Source organism: Enhydra lutris, unplaced genomic scaffold, assembly GCF_002288905.1.
Source record: "Enhydra lutris kenyoni isolate GAN:26980312 unplaced genomic scaffold, ASM228890v2 scaffoldscaffold9, whole genome shotgun sequence".
NCBI classification, from domain to species: domain Eukaryota; kingdom Metazoa; phylum Chordata; class Mammalia; order Carnivora; family Mustelidae; genus Enhydra; species Enhydra lutris.
Genome location: NW_019154093.1, coordinates 50,894,544 through 50,921,807, shown reverse-complemented (window position 1 = coordinate 50,921,807; position 27,264 = coordinate 50,894,544). Strand labels below are relative to the sequence as shown.

At 39.6% G+C, this 27,264-nt stretch overlaps 1 protein-coding gene across 3 annotated transcripts in view; it reads right to left on the bottom strand.

Annotated features, from left to right (window-relative positions):
- Window positions 1–26,987, bottom strand: part of LOC111143496 (sterile alpha motif domain containing 13) — a 41,449-nt gene extending 14,462 nt beyond the window's left edge. Inside the window, exons 1-3 of one of the 3 annotated variants that reach the window (XM_022497298.1) lie at window positions 26,978–26,987; window positions 22,098–22,182; window positions 3,662–3,773 (exon numbers count right to left, since the gene is read on the bottom strand). In XM_022497298.1, the coding sequence (XP_022353006.1) occupies window positions 3,662–3,773; window positions 22,098–22,182; window positions 26,978–26,987 (207 nt within the window). Of the gene's footprint in view, window positions 1–3,661; window positions 3,774–22,097; window positions 22,183–22,694; window positions 22,774–23,612; window positions 23,671–26,977 lie in introns of those variants that run through there. The other 2 variants (XM_022497299.1, XM_022497300.1) reach the window with 2 other exon arrangements.
- Window positions 26,988–27,264: the final 277 nt, after the last annotated feature.

The window sequence follows — 27,264 nt, the reverse complement described above, 5'->3', positions numbered from 1 at the left end:
GAGATTTCAGCATGTGGTCCTTCTTATAGCTTCTCAGTTGTCATGACCTAGAAGATGTGCCTGGAAGGGTCACGTGTTTGGGCTGGGGGTGGTGGCCTTCCCACCTAGGGTGAGCTTGAGGTTCACTAACAGGAAGATCCTTGAAGGTGAAACATAAAGCTTTCTGAGGCATGATGACGGAAGAGGCAGGGTAACCTGGTAAAGGATGCTGATTCTCAGTCCTCATGGAAATCACAGCAGCTACTTGTCTTATCAGGCTGAGCCTGACTAGTGGTTCCCTCCTTGCCCTCCCTCTACCTCCTTTAAAGAGAAGAGGAAAGAGGATGAGAATTACACTGCAGGAGGAAGATTTGGATCACTTCCAGGGAATAATTCAAGGGAGACTCTTTCCTCTACTCAATTGCCCTTCCATGAGAATGAAGGAGCTTGAGCTTCTAGACCATGCTTGCAAAACTCCAGTGCCCTGGGAATTCATTTCTCAGGCTCCTGAGTTGGGCTCAGCACAGTAGCAAGATGATGCCCTTTCCCCACTTGAAAGACTTCTGAATGAAGACCTTTGGGAGAGTTTGTTCTCTTTTGCTTCCCAGTATTGCTGACTCCAGAATGATGTCATTCCTGGGAGAAAGGGTCCATTTCTGGGCCAAGCTCAGAGCTGGCCAGCTCCATTCTGAGGTCCTGCACAGAATCTGGAAGGCCCAAAGGATACCCCCCACCCAATCTGGGACAACTGCCTCAGAGGAGTCTGAATAAAAGCCCAATCTTAAAAATGCTTTTGGACAGCTGGGAATTGGGCCAAGAGACCTTTTAGCTAAGTCCTTTTTTTTTTTTTTTTTTTGTTAACCTTTTACAATATTATTTAAATTTAATTTCAGAAGAGAGCTATTCAACTATAATGACACAAATGGATATTACTCCACTAAAAACTACAATAAAATATGTTCTAGCTGATAGGCCTTCACCTTTCCACCTGAGCTTTTTCCCCCCATGATTTAATTATAAAAATTTTCAGGGGCACCAGGGTGGCTCAGTGGGTTAAGCCTCGGCCTTCAGCTTGGGTCACGATCTCAGGGTCCTGGGATCGAGCCCTGCATCGGGCTCTCTGATCAGCAGAGAGCGTGCTTCCCCCTCCCTCTCTGCCTGCCTCTCTGCCTACCTGTGATCTCAGTCTCTCTCTGTTAAGTGAATAAATAAAATATTATTAAAAAAAATTTCAAACATGAAGTTGTAAGAACATACAGTGAACACCCGTATGACCACCACCTAGACTCTACAGTTAACATTTTCTATACTTGCTTTATCATATGTCTATCCCTCTACTCATTCTTCTATCCAACTGTCAACCCTTATTTTGATGCATTTCAAAGTAAGTTGTATAAATCAGTGTATTCCCCTAAACACTTTAGTTTGCCTACGACTAATTGCTTCATGTTTTTTACAGTTCCTTTTCTTTTGAGGTAAAATGTAATGGCTATGTAGCCCATAGATCTGTAACATCTGTACATGTCTGTGCATCTGCAGTACCTCTACTGAAGCAGATGCCTGTAGCCCAGACCCTCACTGGGACCCAGAATGTTCCTTCATGCCGCTTTCCAGCCATTCTCCACTCCCACCTATCCGAGGCAACCACTGTTTAATTCTTGCTACCAATGATGTGTTTTCCTGTTCTCAACTTTCATCTAGATGAAATTGCTATGGTTTGAATGTTTATGTCTCCCCAAGATTCATATGTTGAAATGTAATCTCCAGGGAGTATTAGAGATAATTGATTATGGTGTTAGAAGGTAGGGCCCTTGGGAGGTGATTATACAGATTAGTGCCCTTCCAAAAGGAGTCCCAGAGAGCTCACTCATCCCTTCCTCCATGTGAGGACACAGCAAAAAGATAGCTGTCTAGGATGCAGGCCCTCACCAGACACCCAGTCTACAGTTTCTTTAGTCTTGGAATCCCCAGCCTCCGGAACTGTAAGAAGTAAATGTTTATTGCTTATAAGCTACCCAGTTTATAGTATTTTCATTATAGCAGCCCAAATGGGCTAAGATAGGAAGGAACTGTTCAATATGAACTCCTCTGTTAGGGTTCTCTTACTCAGTATGATACTTTGAGACTCATCCAAACTGCTTTACATATTACTAGTTTGTTCTTTTGGATTACGAGTGGTATTCCATTGTGTGACTCTACCACATTCTCCCAGTGATGAACACTTAGGCTTCCAGTTTTGGACTATTATGAATAAAGCCACTAAGAATAATTCTGGATAAATCTGTGGACATATGTTTTCATTTCCCTTGGGTAAATACTCAGGATTTAAACTGCTGGATCATGGGGTAGATGTATGAGTATTTTACATCCCCACCAACAATAAAGGAAAATGTGTTTGTTCTCCCTCCTCTTGAACGTTTAAATTTATAAATCTTTCTAATTTTAGCTATTCTTGTGAGTGTGAAGTGATTTAAGCTGCTATTTCAGCAAATTTTCCAAATTACCAATAGCAACAACTATGTGTGTGTGTGTGTGTGTGTGTGTGTGTGTGTGTGTGTGTGTGTGTGTATAGAGAGAGAGAGAATGAGAGAGAAAGAGAGAGATCAGGTTTGAAGAAAATATTGAAGGAGATTTAGAGATTGAGATATATATATATAAAGTTTCACTAGCCAAACCCGGCTTAAGAGAATAAGAGAGCTAAATGGATATGGAAGAAGCAGCCAGACACATTCTTCAATTTATAATTCTACTGATTATATTACAAAACCGGAGAAGTAAACGTAATGCTTAGAAAACTACAGCCTTCACTGATAGGGAGATAGGATCTCTGTTTCCCTATAGAGCTGGTCTGGTGTGGACCACAACATGTCCCCTCAATTTGCTTCCTCATGGTCAAAGCCCCTTTGGGCACTATGTTTAGAGAGCTGGCCCAGCCTAAAAAATGGGAGTCAGGAAACACCCAGATAATGGAGAGGGACCCCCTACTCCCTCCTTCCAATATGAACCCTGGATCCAAGGGAAGGGAACTAGCACTTTGGGGACATCAACACTGTACCAGGACCTACCCTAGGCACTGTGTGGACAAGGTCCCTTAATCCTCACACTACCACCTATCAAGTTGGGCATTGATGTGAAGCAAGACTCAGAGAGAGAGATAGGAACTCGCCCAGGGTCACACAGAGTTAGAAGAAACAGGATTTGACTCTAAATCTACTCTTTCCACTCTACCTTGTTAAGTACCTGGAACACAAATTGGAGGGGGTTTCCTAGCTCAGTTGGTGCCGGGACCGGTAACGGACAGTGCTGTATGTCTCTAGTCAGATCTACCCCTCATTTCCCTTTCCTCTCACTTTCTGCTTTCCAGTGTGTCTGTGGTGAAGGTAGAGCCGTCCCATCTTTCAGCAGATGCAGATGTAAATGAGTGTTAGCCCTCCTTCCTGCAGCTGAGACTGTGTCCCAGGGATTGGGTTCCCCTCTCTCAGGAAGGAATCATTTGCTCGTCACTTTCCTTCTCCTCTTTCCCACCCTCCTCAGCAGTCCAGCATGATGGGTGTTTATGCAGAGGACATGCAGAGCCTCATAGATCCCTCACTGCTCTCTGGTCCTCTTCCTCCTTGCTCCCTCTGCCTGCCACGAGGAAGAGGTAACTGTGTTCATTGTGGGTTTCTCTGGACCGACTTACCTGCTCCTGAAAAGCACTAGCTTGCTCCTCAAATCCTGCTGTTCGGAAATAGTTGACAACATCCATCACGGCCCAGTCTGCAGGATCTGGCGGCCTCCCATTCTCCATGGAACTGCAAAACACAAACCCAGAATCTTGGAGCAGTGGAGCATGCAAGAGTGTGTGGCTCGGCTTACTACTCAGTCTCCTAGGGGCAGGCCCTGGCCAGCTTGCTAGATCCGTGGCCCTCTCTTCCCTCAGAGGCCCAGATTCCACTTTTCCTCTCAGGACCATAATCATTCTTGTGTTTCTTGGGCTCAGGACATTGTCGCTCTTATTGGCTCAGTCATTGTTTTCCTCATAAACCATTAGGCCCTTCAGATGAAGTGCTTCCTCATGAATTGGTTTTTAATCCAGAGATATTAGGAGTGGTTTCATGATTTCTGGCAACTCACAGGATGATACTCATACTCCTGAATTAAGAACACCAGGCCCTGTACAATACGGCCCCCATGCACCTGTCTTTTCCCTTCTCCTACCACCTTCCCCATCCCCATCCCCACATATCCTCTCTACAGCTGTGAAATCACAGAGCTAAAGCCATTCTCCAGTATGCTGTGCCCTTTCATAGTTCTGGGCCTTTGCATGTGCTATTCCAGACACTTACAATGCTCCCTCATTTGTGTCTACTTGATACAATCCACCATTCCTATCTAGTTCATCCTAGTTCGCATGCCACCTCCTCTGTGAGGCATTTTCTGGCCCCACCAGGGAACTGTTTTAGTTATAACCTTCTCTGCATTCGAGAACTCCATTCAAACTCCCATTGCAGCACTTTCCACGCTGGATCATACTCTCTTCTTATTGAGCAGTCTCTTCCATCAGAGTGGGAGATGTGGGCTGGGAATACACAACTGGGCCTGAATCATCTTATTATTCCTAGTGTCAAGCATATACTTAGGAACTCAACCAGCAGTCACATGACTTTATGATGACCAAGCATCTGAGAGGTTCTATGGGTAATTTATCTCACTGGATTTAGAAAGGAGGGATAGGAAAAGTAGAATAGAGAAAAAATGGCAAGGATCTACCATTACTGTGACTTTGCCTCATTTCTCTTTCAGGAGTATTTGTCTGGATTTATCTATACCTCATCCAAAGTGATTCTTCCACAGTGTACATCTAATCACATTGCTCCCCTGCTTAAAATCCACCAAACCTTCTATTGCCTTAAAGATGAATTCCAAATAGCTTAACTAGGCTTGGGAAATCCTTCAGAACAAAGCTCCTGCCAGCTCTCCTGCTAGGAATACACTAAAGAGCGAACAGACATGGTCTGCTCTCTTGTGGACCTACAGTCCTGTGGGGAGAGATGATAATCAGTAATCATACAACTAAATTCACAGCTGCACATTGTGGTAAGTGCTATAAAGGACAGGTATACTGTACTATGGCAGTTTAAGGAGCCAGCAGATGCATTCCCATGCAAGTTTCACTTGGGGTAAGGTCTAGAAAGAAGGCAGAAGTTAACAGAATAAAATCAGGTGAAGATTATTCCAGAATCTTCGGCAGGAATGTATACATACAGTCAAGGGAGCCATGCAGGTGTTGGAGGCCACATTGAGGATTCTGGATTTTTGTCTATGAGCAATAAAACTTGCTAAATGGCCTTATGTAAAGGGGGTGACCTGATCAGATTTGCATTTTGAAAAAGAGAATTAGAGATGAGCCAAAGGGGATGGAGGGGTGCCAGTGAGAGGTGGTCTGCTGCAGTCATCCATGCAAGAGATCATGGTGATCCAGACTAGAGTGGTGACTATGGACAAGGAGAGGAAGTGCGTGGATTTAAAAGATTTTTATCCAAGAAAATCAGCATGACTTAGTGGTGGACTAGATATAGAGAATGAAGGAGATGGAAGTGTCATGGAACTGGATGGATGGTGGTAACTTCACTTAGATGGCACTTCCAGGTTTAGTTGAATACACTGAATTTTGGGTACCATCTACATCCAAGCAGAGATTTAATGTGGGACTGAGTCTGGTGCTCAAAACAGATGAGTGGGCTGGAGGTACACATTTAGGAGATAGAATTTTTAGATAGCAACTGAAGTCTTGGGAGAGGGTGAGAAGAAAATTGGGCCTAGAACTAAGCATAGGTAGGAGGTTCAACATGCTAGTGAAAGTGGAAAGGATTCATGTTACTTTTGAAGGAAATGAAATTGCCCAGACTTTGAGGATTCCTGAAAACCTTCAAACACATAAAAGTCAAGGGACAAGCTGTGCCTCTGCCTCACCCACAGCATAATGTTTTGCTCATAGTAGGAACTTAAAATATTTGATTAAAAAACCAAACCTCTGTCTTCAAGAGAGCCTTCAATCAATGGCCCACTTCAACAATGACTTATCAACACAATGTTTTAATTGAAAAGCAAAGCTTACTAGTTAATAGTGTTTTCCCTTTTGAGCTTAGAGATTGTCAATCTGTAAACACGCATGTGCACATGTACATATGCATTCATATATATGCGTGCTTACTACACACACACACACATACACACACCCCTACCTAACATTTAACAGGTAATATACACGGGGAAAAACTACTTTCACCCTAATATTGCCACACATTAACTATGTATTTTAAAGTCAAAGCTAAATTTTTTTTTAAGCTAAATGGATTTTTGAAAAATTACCCACATGCTGGGACTTTTCCATCATCCTATTAACACAGGCCATCAACAGCTGACACTGGGCAGTTCTTTTAAGGTACCATTTTCTTTTCCTCTCTTGCTTAAGGTAGGTTTGAAGAATGTTTAGAAAGGAGTTCATTGTTCTAACAAATCTTTTAAGTTTCCTAATCAGCTCACTTCTGGCAGTGAGCAGAGTCCCGTTGGATATACTTTTAAGCGCCCCAGAAAACATCTGAATCCACTCTCCCTGTGGCTGACTCCAATTAACTGCTTTTTCTCATAAAGAATAGTTATCTAATTGTAATAACAAAGCATGCTACGTTGTACTTTTAGGATGAGAGGCTTTCCTGATTCTTATTCCACTGGGATATGACATCATCACTTCCATAATTGTGAAATATTCTTGAGTATTAGCAATGCGGTAGAGAAGAAAGACTACGGTACTGCTGATAGTATGGCATGAAGAAGAGGAGCGATGGAAAACTAGGCACTTTCTCATATTTAGGGTAAGGAGACCCATGCAGAAGAAATGAGGGGCATGAAACCATTTAGTGACTGATCCACCCTAAGTTTAGGCCTGACAGCCTTCCTCTCTTCAGCTCTTCTGCACCCAGCTCAGGTCTCAGGTGCATTGCTGATGCACAGCGAAGGTCCGTTACACCTGTGGAGTAAGAACCAGAGTACATAGAATCTACAATATGCTCTTCCTATATTTCCCATGATCAACCTCCTAACTCCTTGTCAATTGGCTACTGTAACCTGTTTTTAGGAAACCAGGGCTCAGAAAGGTTAAGAAACTCACCCCAAACCACATAGTAGATAAAGCCAGGATTGGATTTCATACATGCTTGCTTCCAAATCTATGCTTTTCCAATCAACTCCTTGATACAACAAATATTTAAGCCTACTGACTTCTCAGTCCAGGGCTGGATGCCGGATTACAAGGATAGGAATGCATAGTCCCTGCCCTCAGAGAGCTAGCGATCTGGGGAGGGAAGCAGACATGTGAACAGCTAACTCTAAGTGATACTAGAGCTGAGGGCTGAACAAGTGCTACTGAGGACGCACCTGCTGGAGGGCCCAAAAGGTTCTGCCTAATTAGGACACCTTAGGATCTTCCAGGGCAATTCTGAAAGGCATCTATTGCTCCACACACTTCCTAAGATAGGCCTTAGAGGGGATGGCTTGCAGAGGTAGGTACATGTGGGCACATGTTGTCACTTCAAGGCTGGTTATTTTAAAGTATGATGAATAATTTCGTTGGGCATCTAGTGGTTTTGGTGAACAGTTTTAAGGAGAAAACTGGCGATGATCAAGGGCAACCTGAAAGTGGGAGTTGGGGGGGGCGCATGGAGTGCTGAGGCTACATGAAATTATGAGTGCATTTCACAGGATGGATTTAAGTGTCACCCTTCCCCACTGAGAAAGCCATACGTCTCCTAAAGGACTGCTATTTGTGAGCAAACCGAGACACTCTGTTTCCTTTTAAATGGACTGTTCTCTCCAGATCTTTTCTTATAACTTGTGCGCGTCAAATTCCAAAAGGAATTTAAATGGTGCTGTCTAAAACACCTCCCAGATGGTGGTTCCCATTGCGGCTGTTAATTTTGCACTGATGAAATGAGATGGCAGATATAAAAGTTCCATTATTTTGTTTGATATTTATTATTTCACTATCATCATAGCAAAAAAAAGTTTCTTAAAATATAATGTATAAAGATGATAAATTCATGAATATTTTTTCCAGGCATGAGATCTTTAAAAAATATGTATGTATTTTAACTTATTACAGAAAATTAGCAAGAAACATAGGGCAGAATTTATCTATGATCCCATCACCTAATCAAACCAATGTTTCCATTTAACCCAATCACCATTTAGTCGCTGTGCATATGGGTTAAGTACATCATATATTGGTAAAAATTATATCATGCATGGATAATTCACACTGGGAAACAATTATCCCTTAATTAAACAATCGCCTCACTTTTAAAGAGAGCTAGAGACACAATTATTGGGACAGAAATGCGGTAAATAACAAATTTGGCAGATACATGCAGATGGAGACCTTACTGTGAGTGTTTTTCATGTTGACATATTATAATTTTAAGCGCTGGCAGCCGAGGTCTCCGTTTCCCCTTTACACATTAGTGAAGGCAGGTGGAACATAGTTGAAACCCTTTCTTAGAATCTAGTATGTGTATAGTTTTTAGTACTTGCGATATTCTAGATTCTGAAGGTTGATGAGACCAAAAGGAAACTGTGGATAAATACAATTCATATGAGACTTCAAAACTCCATTATACTCATTAATTGCATTTCTGCTTTAAAGTTCAGAGCAAAAGTTATTTTAGGAATTAGTTAATATATTACAGTGATATATTTATCACGTTACTCCTTTTATAAAGGTAACTCCCAATGTTACCACTCAGAAATGCATTCTAATTCTGTACTGCCTTGATCTTTATAACTTATTTTCAAAATTAAGTTAAACTACTCTTTGCCCATATCTTAGAACAGCCTATGGCTAAAAGCAATATAATTCTGACTGTAATAAATTAATAATTTTTTTTTGGCTTGTGACATATCTAATAATGAAGCCACTAAATAGGCTTTAGTTTTATCTCTACTTCTTTCTTCCTCTCCCTTCAACCAAATTAGCAGGGATCTGGCTAAAAGGCAGGACTAAAAAGAGAAAGGATGATTCAAAGGTTCTTGACAGGACATTTTTCATTTTTTAATACTCTGATAAATAAAAGTTGTCTGCATTTAGCTGCAGCATACTCAACCAATGGAAACACTGAAAAAGCAAATAATTCTTCAAGCCTTCTGTATATTTCAAATTCTTTAGCTTGGCATTCAGAAATTTGATTCAAACATAACTTCCCAGGCTTATTTCCCATTCTAAGTTTGTACTGAAATCCAACTGGGCAACATCCTGGATTTTCCCATATCCACAGCTTGGTTACACTTCAAAGCTCTGTGGTTCAGCTTCCAAAGTTTAGAACCTTAGTCATTTTAAAAGGTACTGGTTAAAAGTCCTGTTCCTAATATGTCCAATCTTTTATTCCAATCATTAATTAATTTGAAGCTGCCAGGCACTTGATGAGCCTTGGGAACCCATTGTCTCGTGAAGGGGAAAATCTTGAGTCAGCTAAATGATGAAAAAGGTTATGGTTATGTGTGTCACCTGCCTTATTCCAGAGGGTGGCTAAGGAGCAGGAGGAATTGAGAGATAGAGGAAGGAAGAGAAGTAAGAGTCACCATGGCAAGGGGAGTCAGGCTGTGTTAGGTATGTAGAGACCTTGGAGCCCTGAATCAGAAGAAACAGCAGCAGCAGTCCCAGGGACAGACAGGACATCTTCCTGCACTTCTTTCCTCTGTAACAGAAATTACTTCAGGCTGATGGCTCCCTTCTGGAAGCACATGGCACTCTGTCTTTGACATATCTCTGCTGGGAATGCCTCCCCAGCACTCCACCCCATCTTTCTGAAAACAAGGGATTTCTATAACTGCCCCCCCTTCTTTACCTGTTCTCAACTTTGTAGGACAAAAAAAGACCTCTGAACAAGTGTAAATAAGGACACTCCTCTCAGGAGCGTGCAATGAATTAATTTTTTATTCATCATCAGATATAAGTCACACCAAAATTCAGGCTAAGCACAGATACGCATGTGTTTCATACCCCAGTCAGTACCAAAGACAACTGTGCAAGGACCACCTGAAGAGCTTTCCCTCCCTGTTCTGAGCCACAGCACAGGGCTCACTCTGCCAAAGGACTTAGGTATGGCTTTATTGTTTAGACAAACTCGGTTTTCCTTCTGTAGGGATGACTGTAGCATACCAGACACTATGTAGAAAACAGCAACTCCTCAGGGCTGATCATGTATAAAACATACATAATGCACGTTTGTGAATTTTGCTGGATTTGATGAAACTCCTGTTGTTTTCATGCTTTAAATGATACGCCTGGCTGACTCTATGGTTTTATGCATTTTACTCTTTCGAAATGTACACTTCTTTAAGGTAGTCATTTGCAATGGACATAACGGTACAAATCAAAACAATAAACAGACTCAATTCTTAACTCAAGTTATCATTTAAGGGAATAATGAAATATTTATCATAAGGCCATATGGCAAAAGTGAATTATGCCCTCCTCCCCATAAATTCATATGGTGAAGCCCTACCCCTTGATGTGACAGCATTTAGACTTAGGGCTTTTAGGAGATAGGACAATTAAGGTTAAATGAGGTCGTAAGTGTGGGATCCTAATCCAATAGGATTGGTGGCCTTGTAAGAGCCAGCATACACACACCCCAGGAAGTGCACATAAAGATCTAAGGAGAATGTGACCATCTACAAGCTAGAAAGACAGCTCTTATCAGGAGCTGAATCTGCTGGTACCTTGATCTTGGACTTCCCCATTTCCAAAAGTGTGAGTAATAAATTTCTGTTCTTTATACTACTCAATCTATGGTATTTTGTTATGGCTGCCTGAGCCATACAGTATATATCAGAGTGAACAGATCACTATATAATATTAAGGAATGAATTCTAGCCTCACTACGAAAAATAAAACTGTACCAGTTACAAGAATCACCATTAACTCCTATATAACATCTGTATTCAAGAAACTATATAGCACCCTGACTTATCCCACCAAACATATCTGCAGAAGAGTTATAACATTGGATCCTGGTAAGAAAGGTTATTTTTCAAGTTTGAATTATGGGCTCAGGACTCAGGCTACCTCCCCTCTCCTGCTATTCTTTTCTTCTTCCCTCCCTCCCTCCCTTCTGCCTTCCTTCCTTCCTTTCTTCCTTCCCTAACAAACCATTAAGAGGCATTTGGTATTTAGCCCCTTAAAATGTTTCGGGAGTTCTATTTCCCTTGCATTTAGTATAGAGGTATCTCACCATCGTGATCGCCTCCCTGTTCCAGATTGCTGTTCCCTGGAAAGAACAGCATGGTGGGAACCATCATTCACTGCATTCAGGTAGAGAGTCAAGCAGTATGGTTGTGGGTCTGGGAAAGGTGGACAGAACAGATGAGAGGGGCTTGATGGGGAGAGAGTACCCAGGAACTACCTAGCAGCTGGATACAATTCCTCATTGCTTTCAAAGAACATATATCTAAGGACCGCTAGTTATTTATGCAGCACCACAAAAGGACAGGATTAGGAGTAAATGAGCAAAAGCTGAAACCCAATGATCAGACACATAATTATTTCTACAAGTTTCCTCTTTTTCCTTTGCTGTGTAGCCAGGCAAGTGTTCCAGGCAAATAACCAAGTATCCTATATCCCATGAAGTTCTTTATTTAACCATAGATGTGACTGCTTCCCTTAGAGATGGAGACCTGACTGGTGGATTGTTGTACCCATATGCACTGTTAGATTTTTTTTAATGAGGTAAAGTAAGAATAGCCATTGTTATTACTGTTATATGAAAAGTCTCTTTGATAATTCTACAATAAGTTCAGAGTTTTCAAATTCTAGCAATGCTAATAATAATTTCTAACTCTACCCTAATATTTTACATCTACCATTCACCTGCTAACCCTCTAATTCACATGGGCAAAAAATTAATGCTTAATAGTTACTACAGGTAACAGACTCTCAAAAGTTAGTATTATACTATTAAATCAAGTTAAAACTTTATAGTACCCATTAAGAAGAAAAGTATCATATTCCTAATTATAAAAGGAATTTTAGTTCCAAAATTTAAAAAAAAAAAAAAAGCCCTTCTTCAAAATTAAACCATACACTGACTGCAAAGGCAGAGGATATGGTGAGATACAGATGCAAGAAAAGACATGACATTAATAAGAAGTAGCTTCTTTTGAAAGTCCTTGGGTGCCTGGATGGCTCAGTGGGTTAAGCCTCTGCCTTCGGCTCAGGTCATGATTCCAGGGTCCTGGGATGGAGCCCCACACCAGGCTCCCCACTGAGTGGGGAGTCTGGTTCTCCTTCTCTCTCTTCCCCTCCCCTCACTAGGACCCTCCTTCTCTCTCTGTGTCAAATAAATAAATAAAATCTTAAAAGAAAGCCCTCCTAAACCTTGCTACTGTGAGTTTTCTATTGCAGTAGAGCTTCCCCACTGAGGCGTGAGGGGCACGGTAGTGAAAGAGAAATAAACTGCTTCCTGTTGAAAAGCTGCTAACTTATTATAAGCATCTATTGTGTGGGAGCATTGGTTCCTCCTCTATCCTAGAAGACAATTAAAGAAGGGGAAAAAAGGCCCACTGTTGAAAAAGGGAGCAAGACTAAGTGAATGGCAAAAATATACATATATATACACATATATATAAGTATTAAATTAAATTATATATTAAATATATATTTGACATTGAATATTTATGATTTGTAGAGATAGGCACATACATGTAAAATACCTATAATTTTTTTTTAGAATTTAGTAAAAATTCTAACATTGATCTAACATGTCCAAACGTAGAACAATGATAATAAGAGTGTCATGTACCAAGGTCTATGATTAATCCAAAATCTGTGCATCTACAATCCACAAAAAGAGAATACTATAATCCCATTTGTTCAATAACAGCTTATTTTATGTGTCCTTTGAATATATGTGTCTGTTTGTGTACATTCTTGTATTGCATGACTATGTGTACACATATGGATACAGAAAGTACTTGTATACAAACTGTAGAAGGATATAGTTCAGACTATTAAAATGGCTCCTTCTTAGTTATTTAGTTAGTTATTTCAAGACTTAATAAACACCCATGAACCCGCCAGGCAAAATAAAAGTTGGGATCTGGACAATAACTACATCCATTTCCCCTCACTCCCCTGACCTGAGGTAATCATCATCCTCAGTTTCATATTCATGTAATCTTTCTCCTGGTGCAGGTGTGCAAGAGCTTCACTTGGCAATAACCTACGCAATATGGTAGCCATTAATCCCATGTAGCTATTGGGCATTTACTATTTGACTGAGGAACTGAATTATTAATTGTATTTACTTTTTATTAGTTTAAATTTATTTTTTTATTTTTTTTAAGATTTTATTTATTTATTTGTCAGAGAGACAGAGAGAGAGAGAGAGGGAGAACACAAGTAGGCAGAGCAGCAGGCAGAGGCAGAGAAAGAAGCAGCTCCCCACTGAGCAAGGAGCCCAATGTGGGACTCGATCCCAGGACCCTGGGATCATGACCTGAGCTGAAGGCAGCGGCTTAACCAACTGAGCCACTCAGGCATCCCTATTAGTTTAAATTTAAATGTAAAAACTTTAACAGATATAAAATACATTTCTGTTAAACACAGCTCCATTGTTTTGGTATGACAGCATTTCACTTTAACTGCTGCATCACCTAGCTAATTTGTTGAAAGTTCTCCTATCAGATGCATGTGTCCTCTCCAGTATTATACATAAACATATAGCCAGTCTAGTTGGTATCAACTGATTCAGTTCAAACGATGTTTTCTTACATACTCATGTAACACTGTAATGTGTCTGATGCAGACAGCTCAAGTTATGAGAATCTCTTTGTATGTCACAAGTGGTAATTAAGTTGACATTCTTTTTTTTTTTTTTTAAGATTTTATTTATTTATTTGACAGAGAGAAATCACAAGTAGGCAGAGAGGCAGGCAGAGAGAGAGGAGGAAGCAGGCTCCCTGTTGAGCAGAAAGCCCGACGCGGGGCCTGAACCCAGGACCTGGGATCATGACCTGAGCCGAAGGCAGCGGCTTAACCCACTGAGCCACCCAGGCGCCCCATTAAGTTGACATTCTTAACTATTTTAATTTTAATAAATTTTAGTTGAAATAAGTATGGATAAATTTTTAAAGTTTAAAAAGGTAGCATACTACTGATGAAGAATTGAGAGTTGATGCAGAAACTAGCACTAGAACCAGAACAGTAAAGAAAAAGGGAGGTTGGAGAGAAAAAAAGAAAAAAGGAGGCTGGCTGAAAGTATACTGGAAATTTCACAATGAATAGCAATTGCAATTTGCTGGAGCAGAGCAAAAGGAAAAAAAGCTGTTTGTTTGTTACGCAAAAAAAATGATACAGATAATAAAATGGACAGTATTAAGACCTTTTCAGTAGATATATAGTAAATTTGGTAACTTTCTTCTCAATGATCAAAAAAGAATTAATGCTATTAGCCACATGAATTAAAAATTAAATGTCCAACAAAACGTTTTGAAGTGATTTCAAACAGAATCTGAGCTTATAAATTTGTATAGCTATAAATGGCTTGGATTCTTGCACAAAAAAGAAAACAATTTTTCCATAGACATCTGGTTATATTCAGTTTTCTTAGTATATTATGAGAAAAGACTAAAAAGGTACTTCACAAAAAGTGAAAGATTTTTCAGTCAAGCCACCCAAAAATCGCCTGAACACAAAATTTTTTAACAATATCAACTGGTTCAAAATTTGAAAAACCCAATTACTTTTCTTTAGCTTTCAATGAATAGTGCAACATAAAAGACATTGCCCAATTAATACTGGAAGTATGCTTTGTCTTGAAAAACTTCCAAATTTATGAAGAAATACTGTCAATTTATGGCCTGAAAAATTGAACTCAGACATAAATATTTTTAAATCTTTTATATCTGCCAAAGAAAAATTTCAGCTAGATGTGAAAAATTAAATTCTATTCTAATAACGGTACTTCAGCCACATTAACTAAAAAAAATCTGGGTTTAATGTAATTCTAAAACAACTGACTAATGTTTCCCTTAATGCTTTATTCTACTGTATGATATTCATGTTCAGTTTTCTAAAGCAGACTCTTGAAATGTCATGGATATCATTGTTAAATAATCATTATATATTTGGAAATGCCATTGCAATGTCATATAATGGAATTGTGGGGGAAAAAATAAAATACAAGGAATATAATGATGTGTGTTCTTTGCCAATGCTTGTTGGGTAAGTCCTAGAAGCTTACAAAGATCTACTATTGTTCTAATTCAAGATTTTATTAAAGCAAATGAGTGCTTGCCAAATTTTCAATGAAGATCAAAAAATGGCACAGTATATTATATTTTCTCATTGATATCACACTACATGTGAATGAACTAAATTTATACCTCCCTGAGGAAAAAAAAAAGAAGCTGATTTGTGAGCCAGCCAGACAGGCACAAAATTTGAAATTGAAATTTTTCAGAGTATACAATCCAATGATAGTATGCAATAATAATTTTACATTTTTCTAACATAAAACAATTTTAAGAAAAATTTGAAAACTGATATACTGACATTGATAAACTTAGTTATTTATAAATTTATATAACACCACTTTGAATTCAATGTTAATTACATTGAGTTGGTATAAGTTTTAGTAAATTTATTTAACTTGGAAAGACATTTTGAAATTGATATGCATTTGTTTCAAAGTCAAATAAAATCTTCCAAAAAAGAAGAACCAGTTGTGTCAATGTATATGCATAGAATACAAAAATAATTTTTTGGTACTTGATTCATTTATTGGAACTTTTAACTATGCTTGGAATTATCTGGATATGTGATTCTATTTTTTCAACTGTAAATCTTATGAAATCTAATACAGATCAAATATTTCCAATGAAAATTTTATTTCCAAATTGAGATATAAGAGATAAAATACAAAATGGACTTAGAAATTTTAGTATAAAACATGTAAAATACCACTTTAATAATATGGTTTCAACCTCCTGGAGCTTTAGTTTACTCATCTGTAAGATGAGAATAATAACGTATGTCTTAAAATGTTGTGAGGATTGACAAGTCTCACACGAAAGTACTAAACATATGAAGGGACTTCATAAACAGTATCCTTGCAAAACTAAAGCTCTGATCAGAAGTATGTGGCCAGTGAATAAGGGTTATTATCCTAGACTTCTTTGGAAATGACCCTTTGTGACAGTACTTTCCCAAGTAAAGCAACTATATTTCCATGTCTGGAAATAAAATGAAAGCAAAACAAGCCCCAGTTTTGGCAGATCTCAGAAACAGCTGTAAGGGTCTACATCTTGTGCCTTTTGGGATTCTATTATAATCTAACTCTACACTGTCCATTAGGTTAACCATTAACTGTTGTAATAATTAACTGGAACTTCTGTTTCTGGTCAAGATGGAATAAAAAGGCCCAGATTTATCTTTCTGCCTAAGTAATGAAAAAAGTAGAAAAAAATATATAAAAGAATGACATTCAAGACACTGGACATAGGTAATAAAGGACAGTGATTCCCGAGGGATGGAAAACAAGCAAGGTAAGCTCTATTCACTACTCCCTGAAGAAAGAGTTCACAGAGGAGAGTCCTAAAGACAGAGGAGAAAGTTCTCAGCAGGAAAACTTTGGAGATGCACAGAGGCTTTCTCAAGTACTCAGCAGAGCAATGATTATCACGTACATGTGAGGAAACTAACTGAGTCTGGGGAAAGAACCACCCCAAATAATTAGAGAGCACAATCCTCAGGGATTATGCAGGGATGGGAAAAGTGCATGTCTCCATCTACCAGAGAGGAAAACCTCATAATTCATGAGCACTGGCTAGAGTACAAAGATGGGTCTTGCCTCAGTAAGTGGGGAAAAATACCCTTAGACTAAATGAAGCTCTGGTCCTGCTAACAAAACTTAATAGGATCAAAAATTGTTTCCCAGTAACCTATCTGCACCCAGGACAGAGATCAGGGATATTTATAATTCCTATAAAAATACCCAGTACCCAAAAACATAAAAATTCACAGTATCTGACACTCAAATCAAAAGTTATCAGGTATCGGGATGCCTGGGTGGCTCAGTTGGTTAAGCTGCTGCCTTTGGCTCAGGTCATGATTCCAGGGTCCTGGGATCGAGTCCCGCATTGGGCTCCTTGCTCGGCAGGGAGCCTGCTTCTCTCTCCACCTCTGCCTGCTTGTGCGCTTGCACGCACGCTCTCTCTCTGACAAATAAATTAAAAAAAAAAGTTATCAGGTATGAAAAGGAGTAGAAAAATATAACCCATTCACTGAGAAATCAGTCAACTGAAATGGACTGAGAAATGACAGAATTAGTAGACAGGGACACTGAAACAGTTACAATGACTATACTTCCTATGTTCAGAAGCAAGAGGAAAGACTAAAAATGTTAAGCAGAGATATCAACATATAAAAATAAGACGAAATTTGAACTTCTAGAGATGAAACCTACATTGTCTGAAATGGAAAATACAGTGAGTGGGATTAACAATAGATTATACATTTCAGAAGGAAAGATTAGTGACCTTGAAGGCAAAACAATAGAAACCATCCAAAACGAAACACAGAGAAAAATGAATGAAAAAAAAAACTAGGGCATTAGTGAATTGTGGCACTATATCAAGTGATCAAATACACTATAATTGGAATCACCAAAGGAAGAATGAGGGAAACCAAAAAATGATGCCTGGAAAACTTCTAAACTTGATGAAAACAGCCGATAGAGCCAAAAAACAAAACGAAACAAAATTCCAACCACAAGAAAGATGAAGAAAACTATACCACATCTCATAATCAAATTGCTTTAAAATCAATGATAAAAACATCTTAAAGGCAGACAAAAAAGAGACACATATAGAAAATGAAAGATAGGAAAAAGACTAAATGTTTTCCCTCAGGAAACAAAACTCGTTTGTCTAATCTCACCACTTCTATGCAACTTGTTAGCGGAGATCCTATTCTGTGCAATAAAGCTGGTAAAAAAATAAAATACATTCACATTGGGAAGGAAAATGTCAGATTCTCTTTACTTACAAGATATAATTATCTATTTTTTTTTAAATATTTATTTATTTATTTGACAGAGAGAGAATGGGAGAGAGCACAAGCAGGGAGATCACCAGAGGGAGAGGAAGAAGTAGGTTCTCCACTGAGCAGGAATCTTGATGCGGGGCTCAATCCCAGGATCCTCAGATCATGACCAGAGCTAAAGGCAGACGCTTAACCAACTGAGCCACCCAGGTGCCCCCATAATTATCTATGTTAAATATCTAATGGAATCTACCAAAAAGTTACTAGACTAATAAATGAGTTTATCAAGATTGTAGAGTATAAGGTCAATATGCAAAAATCAATAGTATTTCTATATACTATCAAAAAAACAATTGGATATTAAAATTTAAGAAGCAATACCATTTATAATAGCATGAAATTATAAAATTATGTAGGGATATATCTGACAAAAGATGTGCATGACATACAAATGGGAAACTACAAAACATCGCTGAGAGAAATTACAGAAGACCTAAGTAAATGGAGAAAAATACTGTGTTAATGGGTTGGAAGACCCAATACTGTTAGATCAATTCTCCCTAAGTTGATCTATATAATTCAATGCAATGTCATCAAAGCACCAGCAGGTGTTTTTGTTGTTGTTGTTGTTTTTGTTTTTGGTAGAAATTGACAAATTGATTCTAAAAATCATTTGGAAATGCAAAGAACCTAGGAGAGACAAAACAAGTCTAAAAAAGAACAAAGTTAAATAGATAACACTACTTGATTTCAAGATTTGCTATACAGCTATAGTTATCAACTATGTTATATTGGCATAAATATATACAAAATTATGAATGGGATAAAAATTCCAGAAACAGATCCACACATATATAGTCAATTATTTTTCAACAAAGTTGCAGGAACATTTCAACAAACAGTGTGGGAACAATTGGATATTCATAGACAAAAAAATCCTACCACCACCACCACAAACAGAAACTAATTTAATCTTTATCTTATAACATACACAAAAATTTACTCAAAACTCACAGTCCCAAATCTAAGAAAATGTAAGTCTTTGCAACTTTAGGTTAGGCAGATATTCTTAGACATGACACTAAAAGGACTATTCATGGTGCGCCTGGGTGGCTCAGTCAGTTAAGCATGTGACTCGATTTTGGCTCAGGTCATGATCTCAGGGTCATGAGATGAAGCCCCATGTTGGGCTGTCATGGGCATGAAGCCTGCTTAAGATTCTCTCTCCCTCTCTCTCTGCCCCTCCCCTCCCCTGCTCTCACATGTCTGTGCATAGTCTTAAATAAATACATACATAAATAAATCTTAAAAAAATAAAAAGATAGGGATGTCTGGGTTGCTCAGTTGTTAAGCATCTGCCTTTGGCTCAGGTCATGATCCCAGTGTCCTGGGATTGAGCCCGCATCAGGCTCCCTGCTCAGCAGGAAGCCTGCTTCTCCATCTCCCATTCCCCCTGCTTGCATTCCCTCTGTTGCTGTCTCTCTCCCTCTTTCTCTCTCTCTGTGTGTGTCAACTAAACAAATAAAATCTTTAAAATAAAATAAAATAAAATAAAAAGATAAACATTATTCATAAAATAAAAAATTGATAAACTGGAGTTCATTGGAATTAAAAATTCCTACACCTTGAAAGACACCTTAGAGAGAATGAAAAGACAAGTCACATACTACTGGAAAATATTATCAAATCATGTATATAAAGGACTTGTATCCAGAATATACAAAAATTATCTACAAAATAGACATAAATAACTAGCCCAATAAAAAAGATGAGCAAAAGATTTGGACCATATTTTACTTAAGAAAGATGTATGGATGGCAAATAAGCACATGAGTTGCTCAACATCTTTAGTCATTAGGGAAATGAAAATGCAAACTATAATATCAAATATGAAAAAGACTGATCATACCAAGTTCATGAGGATATGGAACAACTGGAATTTTTATACAATGCTGGTGGGTATTTAAAATAACAACCAGTTGAGAAAACAATTTCTAAGTTTCTTAAAAAGTTAAATATATACCTGCCGGATAGCCCAGTCATTCCATTCCTATATATCCAAAAGAAATGAAAGCATATGTCCAAACACAGACCTGTACACAGGGTCAAAGCAGCTTTATTTGTAATACCTAAAAAATGGAAACAACCCAAATGTCTATCAGCAAATGGATGGATAAACAGTGAACAAATTGGTGTATATCCATACAATGAAATATTACTCAGTAATAAAAAGTAATGAACTACTGATAGACACTATAACATGGGTGAATCCCAAATTAATTATGCTGAGTAAAAGAAACCACACCCCCCACACTCCCCTCAAAAAGGTACATTCTGAATAATACCATTTATATAAAACTCTAGAAAAAGTAAACTAATCTACAATGACAGACAGTATATCAGTGGTTGCCTGGGGATATGGTGGCAGGGAAGAACAGGAGGGAGAGATTATAAAGGGTTACAAGGAAATTTGGGTGGTTATCTTGATTGTGGTAATGGTTCCACAGGCATATACGAGTATCAAAACTTACAAATTTTATACTTTAAATACATGCAGTTTATTACATGTCAATTACATATCAATAAAGCTGTTAACTTTTAAAATTGCTTAAAAGTTCAATTATCGGGACGCCTGGGTGGCTCAGTTGGTTAAGCAGCTGCCTTCGGCTCAGGTCATGATCCCAGCGTCCTGGGATCGAGTCCCACATCGGGCTCCTTGCTCATCAGGGAGCCTGCTTCTTCCTCTGCCTCTGCCTGCCATTCTGTCTGCCTGTGCTTGCTCTCTCTCCCTCTCTCTCTCTGACAAATAAATAAAATAAAAATCTTTAAAAAAAAAAAAGTTCAATTATCAGTTACATTAGTCACATTGCAAATTTTTAAACAGCCACATGTGACCAGTGGCTACCATTTTGCACAGCGCAAGTGAAGAACATTTCCATCACTGTTCAAAGTACTAGACTTACTGGAGAGCACTGATCTAACTCATAAAGGAAAAAAAAAAGGCGCATCTCTTTCTTTTGTTTCTCCGGTATTTAACAACCCTAAACTTCAAGAATGGGATAAACATGCCAGCATGGCACTGATGTATACATTACCCAAGAATCTTTAAAAGCAGATTTTATTAAGTTTATTTTAATGTAACTTCGCTATGAAGCAAAATATACCCTCTACTCACAATCATGTAGCACACTATTCCCTCATTTAGATATCATAACTTCTATGCATTATTTATTTAATTACTTTTCTCCAAAGCTCAAGTTGAAGGCAATTTTAAACTAAATGATGTGGAAAAAATGGAACAATAACACTCTCTTGGAACTTACTTTCCTGGTAGTCCAAGTGGTTGTAGCTTCAAAATAACATCTAAATAGGGATATACATATTTTTTATATACTCACAGATATCCTACAAGTTACCCTGAAATATGTAGCATGTTTCAGAATATGCTACATAATGCAACTAAATTTTCCTTTCTAAAAGAATCAAGCGTATAATTCACCACAGTTTCAAATGTGAGAACAGACATGAAAATACACTATGTTATATACTGAAATGTTTCACATTCAAGGATCAGTTAGGACACAGTTGTTCAACTTTGTATTCTAACTAAAGCTTTTTTCTTTCCTTTACTAAAGGTCTCAGTTTTGATAGAGGTGATTTTATTTAAAAAGACTCGAATTCTCTATTCTGCCCCCACCCTTGTAGCCAATGGACTTAGAAGGCAGAGTCTGTTTGCTCAGTGTTTTGTTTCAATATACAGAATGCGGGGCTGAGATCCTCCATGGTCCCTGTTCCAAAGCCTGACGCCCTAACCCTTTATGCACAGTTTGATGCCTGAGACATCTCTGTCTTAGAAATGGAATAAAGAAAAAGGCAACCGGGGTTGTGGGGGGAGGGGGAGGGAGTCTGGTGGCCAGTGCAGACCACGCAAAATCACCCCCAAACAGTATATTGTAGTAGATAAGCAAGAAGTATAAAAATAGAAACCAAGTCCCTCTGTTGTTTGCAGAAGCAGAACTCACAAGCCAGTTTCACTTACTTTTTTACACCGACAGAGCCATTTTCCTTGTTTTCCATGTCAACAGATAGCATGGGAAGGCTGCAGGGTTCCTTTACTTCAGCAACTAATCAATAAGGGAGAAAAGCTTGTGTTTAATTCTTAGAAAGTGAGAGAAGAATATATATTCTGAATCGGAAACATAGTGGTCCCTTTTACAGCTTCACACCAGTTCACGTATGTTTGTTTAAACCTCCAGTTCCCTCAGCGATAGGAGAGATGTGATTAAACCTAAAGAACTGGAGGAGGCGGATTGGGGTGCTTTCATCTGTACTGGCACTCCCTGCTTTGACAATAAGCATTTACAAATGAAATTGAATCCTCCTTCAAAACAAGTGCTGTGTGAACTGGCACAGCTTCCCCTGGGTGCCAAGCTCTCACTTAAGACATTGCAACTCATAAATGAGTCAAAGTCAAGAAAAACAATCACCCTTTTCCTGCCCCTTCAGACCAGGGGCTAGGATTTCTTTTTTTTTTTTAATTGTATTTTTTTGTTTGTTTGTTCACTCACAAACCTTCTATTTTTTCATTGCAATGCAAAAAAGCACTTAAAGCTTTTGTCAGCAAGTATTCCCCTACCTCACATATGCTCAACGAAAGCCTCAAAACCTGTCTGTGAGATGGCCACGCTGTGGTAAAGCTGGAAGCTCACAAAAATGTCAGATATCCCTTAGCACAGAAGGTTGGTGCTGGGGTGTGTGTGTGCGTGCATGTATGTGTGTGTGTGTGTGTGTGTGTGTGTGTGTGTGTAAGAGAGGGGAGGCAGCTCACTAGATTTACGTAAAAATCACCAAAACGTCCAAGGAGTTATAGTAGCATCTATCACTTTGTCTTTTTGTTTAGTAGGATGAGGACTGTGAAAAAATAAAAAACCCTCCACAATTAATATGCAATTAGCAAGATGAAAAAGCTATGAACAAAACTGCTTTAAAAAACTAGTTCTGAAACGTGCTTGTTCTACAGCTGAAGCCATAAATTAAATACATTTCCTCTCAAATTACTTTATACTTCGGCACTCCTTCTCTAGGGATTACTCTGACATGACAAGTGCATCATTTAGTATATTCACAAGATTTTATCACTGTTCGAGAAGTAGATGATTAACAAATAATACTGTTAAGTGTGGGATAATCTTCACTTCTGATACACACACATACACACACACACGTGCACGCGCACACACACAAACTTCCAGTTGCTAAACCACTTAGATCATCCATAGAGAAATCCAACATTTAATAGACATATAGATATTAACATACATTCACACACCGTTACAGAGTAGACAGAAGATAGTGCTGCTGCTCCATGCCAAAAGAATGATTTCACTTCAGTTGGAAACTGTTACACATTCACCATTTTCTAAGCATCTCAGAAAAAACAAAACAAAACTAAACACTAACAATGATACTCTGTAACACCATACTACATTGTCTTATTATTATTATTATTACTATTATTATTTTCTTTTTGTGGAAGAGTAAAAAGAAAACCTACCTAGAAGCAACTAAAACATGTCATTTTTTATAGGCTTATCAAGAGCAGCCAAAGAAACCCCAATGTTTTCTTTCACAAAGTAGGCTGGCAAAGGAATTCAATAAGGAGGTACAATTTGACACAGTGAAATAAAACCAGGCTGGCTCTCAGCCAACATGACGTTAGGAATCACACACAAGCTGCACCAACTGCCTTCTGGTTCATGGCTGACTTTTTAAAGCTACAGTGTGCCTGTTCACTTTTGCTAACTACCTTCAGCACAATTAGTGGAAGTGAATGAATCAGGAGTCCAAGAACTGCAGAATTCTCCCTGCACCTGTCTTGTAAAGAAAACCTGCAGTATCGATAGCCTCTTATTTACTCTCTCCCCCCACCCCCTTCATGGTTGCTGCATGATAGATCCTTGCTGTTGTTCTGAGCAGGAATGTCATGTTTTGAAAACTATTTTTCTCCCCCATGGGAGAAAAAAACAAGAGAAAATAAGAGAAAGAACCTAGCACTACTGGCTACAATCAGTAAATACTCAGGAGCTGCAGACCTGTGTTACACTTTCTTCCTAACAGAGACTCATGGACAAAGTTCCCAGGGCTGGCTTTTAAGCAATCTCTTTAAGAATAAGGAAAGCACTGCCCAGCAGAAAATCCTTTTCTTCGTTATGCAGGAAGTAACATATTTCAGAGGATGCAAAGTGGATGACCAGATCTTTTGAGAACACCTACATTCTTTTATTTTGGCATTCAACCTACCATATAAAGTCAGCCAAAATGAAAAATGAAACAAATCTCATTCTACAAAAACAATTAGTTCTGGGAGGTTTAATCTTAACTGTTTATTCCAGTTGCATACAAAGCGTAATTCAACAAATCTAACTAACACTATCCATGAGCACCAGGTCCTATATTAGTTACATATGAAAAAGAAGATACTATGCCAACCTCCAAATTCATAGTATCTCCGCCCATTCAGGAAATGGGAAGGTGGCATAGGGAGACTAGGCATGATCTTTTAATTTACCCTGGTCAATCTCACAGTTCCCTTGCTTGGCTGGAAACCACGGCTGAATGGAAACATTCCCATTCCACAAATATGCCATAGATACACAGAAAGCATGCATAGCTTTCATCAAAAGAAACAACAATCAATATTTGGACACTTTTAAGTCAAGATGTCAACTAAACTACTTAAGATAGGGCAGAAAGAATACAGGTTCCCAAGAAGGATTGTAGAGAAAAAAAATCATCTGCTGCTGTATGACTGCGTAGAATTCAGGAAGAATTGAGGAGAAAGTAACAGGTCTCCCTTTTCTTTAATAATTTTTTAAGGGCCCTAGAAGAAGATCAGAAATTATAATCTAAATTTGCAACCTGAATTTCAAAGTCAAATTTCTTTTCCCCTCATTTATTCCAAGAAGGATATTAGAAATGTTCAACTTCATGAAAGATCATCACTGAGAAAGATTTCAAATGCTCTCTCTGCCCATCTTCACCATCCCTCCTTTGAAAAAGCAAATGATAATTTAAGGACAAATTCTATAAACAACAATAATAATAACAACAATAATTTAGGGACAAATTCTAAGTGTTCATTTATTTTTGAGGACCATTTTTTTGAGTCTGGTCAAACAGGGGAGTCTTATCACCACTGATCAAAATGATGAACTCTTCTGGAGATAGAGAGCCCTTTCACCAACAGATTTCATAATGCTTTGGGAGTTGGTCTGAAATTCCTGAAATGTGCTCCAACTGAATTCAGATGGGCTGGGGTGTGAGTCCTGGGGGGAAGGATGGATGGGAAACGTGTCTCAACATCACTGTCATGCCAATGGCTCAGAACAAAATCAGGTCAGCTCTGAATCTTGAAAGGAGAGGCAAAGAAAATCTAGTTACACGTAACTTTTCCTTAAACACCCCTACAGGAGGAAGGTTTCTGTGAAGTTTCTCCAAAATTTTCTTCCTACACATAGAGGACATCTCCTTCTCTCTCCTCTGCTGTGATTAAGTTTGCCTGTTAGATAAGGGTAAAGGTTTCAGAAGGTGATGTAGGAAATCAATCCCATTTTATGGGGGAAAAAAGAGCCTAGAAAGCATTCTAAATTCTAACAAGGGCAGGTTTCACTCATCAGCTAGTTTCCAACTTTGGAATAAATCGACATTTGTGGGTATAAATATATATACTGGTACTCACCCACTTCCTCCTTACTCTCTACAACAAACTGATTTAACTCTCTTCTCCATTTTAATAAAAATGATGCGTATGTATATTGTATATGGTATGTGTATACAGCCTGTAGGATAAACAAAATGTGTGTATGTAATGTATGTTTATGTGATGTGTATGCTGTGTAATACGTATGGTATGTGTTTGTGGCGTGTGTAGAGCGTAGAGTGCATGGTGCGTTTTTATGGGCGCGGGTGTGTAGTGTGTTAAGTGCAGGGTGAGAGAGACAAACAAGATCTTCTGATCCATTATTCTGATATTATGGGATGCGCTAGAATAACTTGGGAGATCCTCGTGTTGGGATTCTGAGGCAGAACTTTCGGGCACACTTGAGAATGGGCTGAGGAGGGGAGATGAGTCAGCAAGGGCGGGAAGCTGGTGCCTCTGATAGAGCTTTTTATTGTACAGGACTCATCCCCCCATCCCAGCCCCCACCCCGAGAACCGGCGGTATCCCAAAGGACCCACTCGCCCTGCCTCCCGTCAGGGAACCGGCCCGCAGGAGTGTCCAGCCCACATTGCAGAGTGCAGACCTGGGTCCACGTGGCTGCCGAAGAAACCTCGAGAAGTCGCCGGAGGGCAGGGCTGTGCTCACCGCGTCCCTAAGGGCGTCTCAGGGGAGAGGGAGGAGCGGCCTGGAGAGCGAGCGGTGGGGCAAGACTGAAGGCAGGAGAGGGGACGCCTGGAAGCCTCTTGGATGAGCGGCGCCGTCCGATAGACAAACGACTCGCTGGTGGCACCGGCGACAAGAGGGGAAAGTTTCTAAGACTTTCAAAAAGAAACCGTTCGTCTTTGAGTTTGGGGGCTCCCCGGGGAGCCCGTCTGTGGAAAGGGAGTGTGGGGGTGTGGCGCTCGCTGGGCGCCCAGCCGCGCTGTGCCACCACCCAGTCCCATCCTGCGAGTTCTGCCCCGCAGCCCGGCGAGCCGCAGCTCTCGGCGGAGCCCGGCACGCTTCTGCCCCCAGTTCCACTCCAGGGTGACACATTCCACGCTCGTGGGTGCAACAAGCTGCGGGAGCACCGGACACACAGCAGTGACGAGGGAGGGCAGGGCGGTTTTTATTGTGGTTTTCTTCGTTTCCTTTAATCCTGGAGAGGGTAGAGAGTGGCCGCGTTCCCAGTGCCCTCGCAGCACGAGCGTATCACTTACCTCCCCGCATGGCCGGCGCCGGGAGGCTTTCCCCCGCGCAGAGCTCGGCGGCCGCCACGCGCCCAACCCCGGTGCAGCCGGCCGGGCGCGCGCGCGGCACGCCGGGACTTGTAGTCCTCCGCAGGCGGGCGGGGCAGGGGTCGGAGGGCTGGGACCACCAGGAAGCGGAGAGGTCGGGAAGGGAGGGCGCAGGGCAGGGGCCGTTTGAAAGTCGGGGACGGCATTTGCAACAACTTAAAACCTCCAGGGAGCTGGAGGAAGGGAACATTCTTAGAGAGAGTTTTAAA